At 43.1% G+C, this 3,514-nt stretch overlaps 1 protein-coding gene across 1 annotated transcript in view; it reads right to left on the bottom strand.

Moving 5' to 3' along the window:
- WDR26 (WD repeat domain 26) overlaps nt 1–3,514 on the bottom strand; it is a 65,825-nt gene that overhangs the window by 19,828 nt on the left and 42,483 nt on the right. The window contains exons 7-8 of the mRNA XM_018556520.1: nt 806–962; nt 530–668 (exon numbers count right to left, since the gene is read on the bottom strand). Of these exons, the coding sequence (XP_018412022.1) occupies nt 530–668; nt 806–962 (296 nt within the window). The remainder of the gene's footprint in view (nt 1–529; nt 669–805; nt 963–3,514) is intronic.

Below are 3,514 nucleotides of genomic sequence, written 5' to 3'. Positions count from 1 at the left end.
CAGTCCATTCAGGGCTAAGTGACAGTCTCCAAAACAACCCCCACCCGCTTATACTCACCATAGCCGCGTTCCACCGCCGTTCCATTGAGGCCCTTTGGAAATAGCCAGTGCTACCTTGTATGGGGGGAGCGTGTCCACTCCTCCCGTTCTTCCCAGGATGCAGTGCTCGGGCCTCAGCGGCCAATCACCAGGCCCGAACACTGTCACGAGAGGGAGGGGAGGAAATCATCAACAGTGTTTCCTTAACCTGAAAAGACACAAATCTTTTAGTTTAGCCTGTGGTATCCAGCTGCACCCACATAATAGGTGAGCCCAATAGAAGGGTCAGGGCTGCATCATGTCAGTTCGCTAGCACCAAATGTCAAAGCTCAAATGAAACCAAGAGAACAAAAAGCACATTTACACATTTTTAAGATTTAAAAAGAGACACTGTCACTTTGTCCATTAAGGGAGCTCATCAGGATGCATCGCCGCTGTGCTCTGAATGGGTCAAGAGACCGTGCGTCTCTGAATTTTAAGTCATACTCACTGGATCAACCTGCCATATAATAACAGTTGTGTCTTTTGATCCTGTTGCTAGTTTAGTGCCATCGTTTGAGAACTTGCAAAACCATACTTCATTACAGTGCTCTGTAAGGACTTGTTGTGTGAAACATGGAAACTGTTTTCTTAAGAGAAAAAACAAAAAAACAGTGGAGATTTAGACCAACACATTACGATTAATAAGAGAAAAGAGAAGCACATTTGTTCATCCTTTACCTCTTGCTACCAGCTCAGCCAATAAGTGGACTCAACATTCACCTACCTGCTGCACACGTGATCGATGAGCAGGGACACAGAGTCCAGATTGTTGTCAAGTTTTGTATTGTGATAGAGGCACCGGTCTCGCTGCAGCTCAACTGCTTGACGTAGCAATGTTTGCATGCGCCTGGGAGGCAACATGACCGAGGGTGGCAAGTATGCTGGGGACAGAAGAAATGCAGATATGAAATGTATGAACAGAGATGGTACAAAAATCTTTCGACAATTAATAATTTGCAACAGCTCTGTACTTGTTGACTGCTCCTAAAGACCTAGGCGACACTCACACAAGACAGCATTACAGTGACACTAAACTCAGGAGTTAACTCTTTAAATGTATTTAAGTACCATAACTATTAACAAAAATGCATCTTATTTGTGTATCACTCGGCTGTAGATCCTCAAAGCATCGCTGAATTGGTGCCGACGCTGTCCTTCCTTATGGAGGGGGGCTACTTTTGTTCCACATGGTCCCCGTGTGTGTTGTAAAAGTAGCCACCGCTCCAAGATCACTCCTGTGATAGACTAGAACTTCACAGTGGTGACTACTTTACAACACACACAGGGACCATGGAGAACAAAAGTAGTCACCCTCCAGAAGGAAGGACAGTGTCAGCACCAATCCAGAGATGATTTGAGGATCTACAGCTGAGTGATACACAAATAAGATACATTTTTGTTAATAGTTAAGGTACTTAATGCATTTAAAGCGTTTAACTCCTGAGTTTAGTGTCACTTTAAGCTGTGAGTAATTAGAGATCCTGCTATTCTGGCTAGTGTTCACATAAAAAAAAACAGTAAACCAGCTCCCTGCAACCACAGACCACCATACCGCACTCACCAACTGATGGCTGCAAGAGGTAAATGATTTATATACAATACTTCATATTTACCCAACGTGAAAGGAAAAATGGTAAACAAAACAAAAATTAAATAGTAAAAGAAAAGTGCAAACTACGCGAGTCAAAAGCTCCTCTGGTGACTCACATGCTCTCCCTCCCAGACACTGCTGCTCACAGTGGGAGTGTTTCAGCATCTGTCAATTCAGAAAGGTGGGCAGGACTAGGTGTGGGCCCGGCTGCTGACTGACCAGGTACCGGGCTGGTGAATCAGCACTGACAATACTTATGTCACACACCCTGCAATGTCTATGCATCCCACTGTAGAGCAAGCAGGCACAGCCTAAATAAAGGTGATCATGTTGCTCTGAATTCAGGAGCAGAGCAGTGCACTGGACCTCGCAGGAAGGATCAACAGGTATTTGTGAGGGACCAAGAGGAAAACTATAAGCGCAGATGTATTTGCAGATAGGCGCTGCTGCCATATTGTTGCTCCTTTCCTCCCCACAAGTATGTCTGTTCAGTACTGGGAGGCAACACAGTCCAAGGCAGCCACATGCCTAGCTGCTGAATAAGGAGATGAGCAATGACAGCTGGAATAATCCTCTCAGAACGAGTCTCTTTTAAAGTGTATGTAAACCCTAAAAATTAACTATTTGCTTCCTTTTGGTTTGTTAAATACACCATTGGAAGCATTTTGCTAAATCACTTTGTAAAGCTGACCTTCGAGGGCAGAACTTCATCAGAGCTACCGACATTTACACCTGTTGCTTTTCTATAGCCTTCCCCTTGATTAGCAACCTTATTTGGGATGACAATGTGTAAATATGCACAGAGGGGCACATTGACCGAGCAAGGCGGTAGCTTCTAGTGCTGTGATGTCCATGTTACCTTCTTGGCAAATGCTTCCATCGTCTCCTCTTCTTTTTCCAGGTGTGGAGTCCTTGGCCATCTAGACTGGCTTGGCTGAGATGACTTAATTCCCACACATGCACACTGGAGTTACTTTGTCCCGATACAGAATCGCGCTAAGACTGTACATACCAAGGCTTTGTACTGAGCTGCACATGCACTTAGTGTAAACTAACAGAAACAAGTGCCAACAGGCAGGTAGAAGTATCTATGACAGAAGAGATATACACAGTCTTGTCTGTCATAAAAAAAAAAAAAAAAAAAAGAAGAAGGCTTCACATCTGCTTTAAAAGGCAGTATAAGCAACCAATCCCCCTACACTCATGTAACAAATCACAACAGCTTTCATGAAATACTGTACACTATAAGAATAGCAACCATCAGCAGCTAAAACATACTTGGGGAATTTATCATAACTGGAGCAGTTGTCCATGGCAACCAATCTGCTACTATCTTCAGTTTGTTCAGTTAAGCTTTGAAATGCAAGATAAAAAGCCGACTGGTTGCCTTGCACAACTGCTCCAGATTTTGTCTGCTCCAGTTTTGATAAAACCCCCTCATTGTTTCTAACCATGCCAAAGCTCTTGTACTACATTACCAACTACTAGCAATTCTCTGCAGCGGAATGATTCCTGCATCCAGTGGGTAGAGTGGGTCTGTCCTTGCATGCATTATTTGTTACATTGGTATTGCCAATTACCTTTGTGAGTGCCAGATACTGTTTTATATAAAGTTTTATTGAAGATATCACATGATGCTGGTGCACGGTCTATCAGTTCTTTAGCGTTGCCTTGACATTCCCTTTAAGATCTCTGGATTGGCAGCACACAGGTAAGAGTCAACCACGTAATTAGACTTGCCATAAAGATCACAATTTTACCATCATGAACATTAAAAGAGAACTTAACTATGACAGGTTAAGTCTGTCAGGATATTTAAAAAAAAAAAAAAAAAAAAAATAT

Source organism: Nanorana parkeri, unplaced genomic scaffold (genome assembly GCF_000935625.1).
Source record: "Nanorana parkeri isolate BGI_ZX_2015 unplaced genomic scaffold, ASM93562v1 scaffold240, whole genome shotgun sequence".
Taxonomy (NCBI): Eukaryota; Metazoa; Chordata; class Amphibia; order Anura; family Dicroglossidae; genus Nanorana; species Nanorana parkeri.
This window is presented reverse-complemented; position numbering and strand designations above follow the sequence as displayed.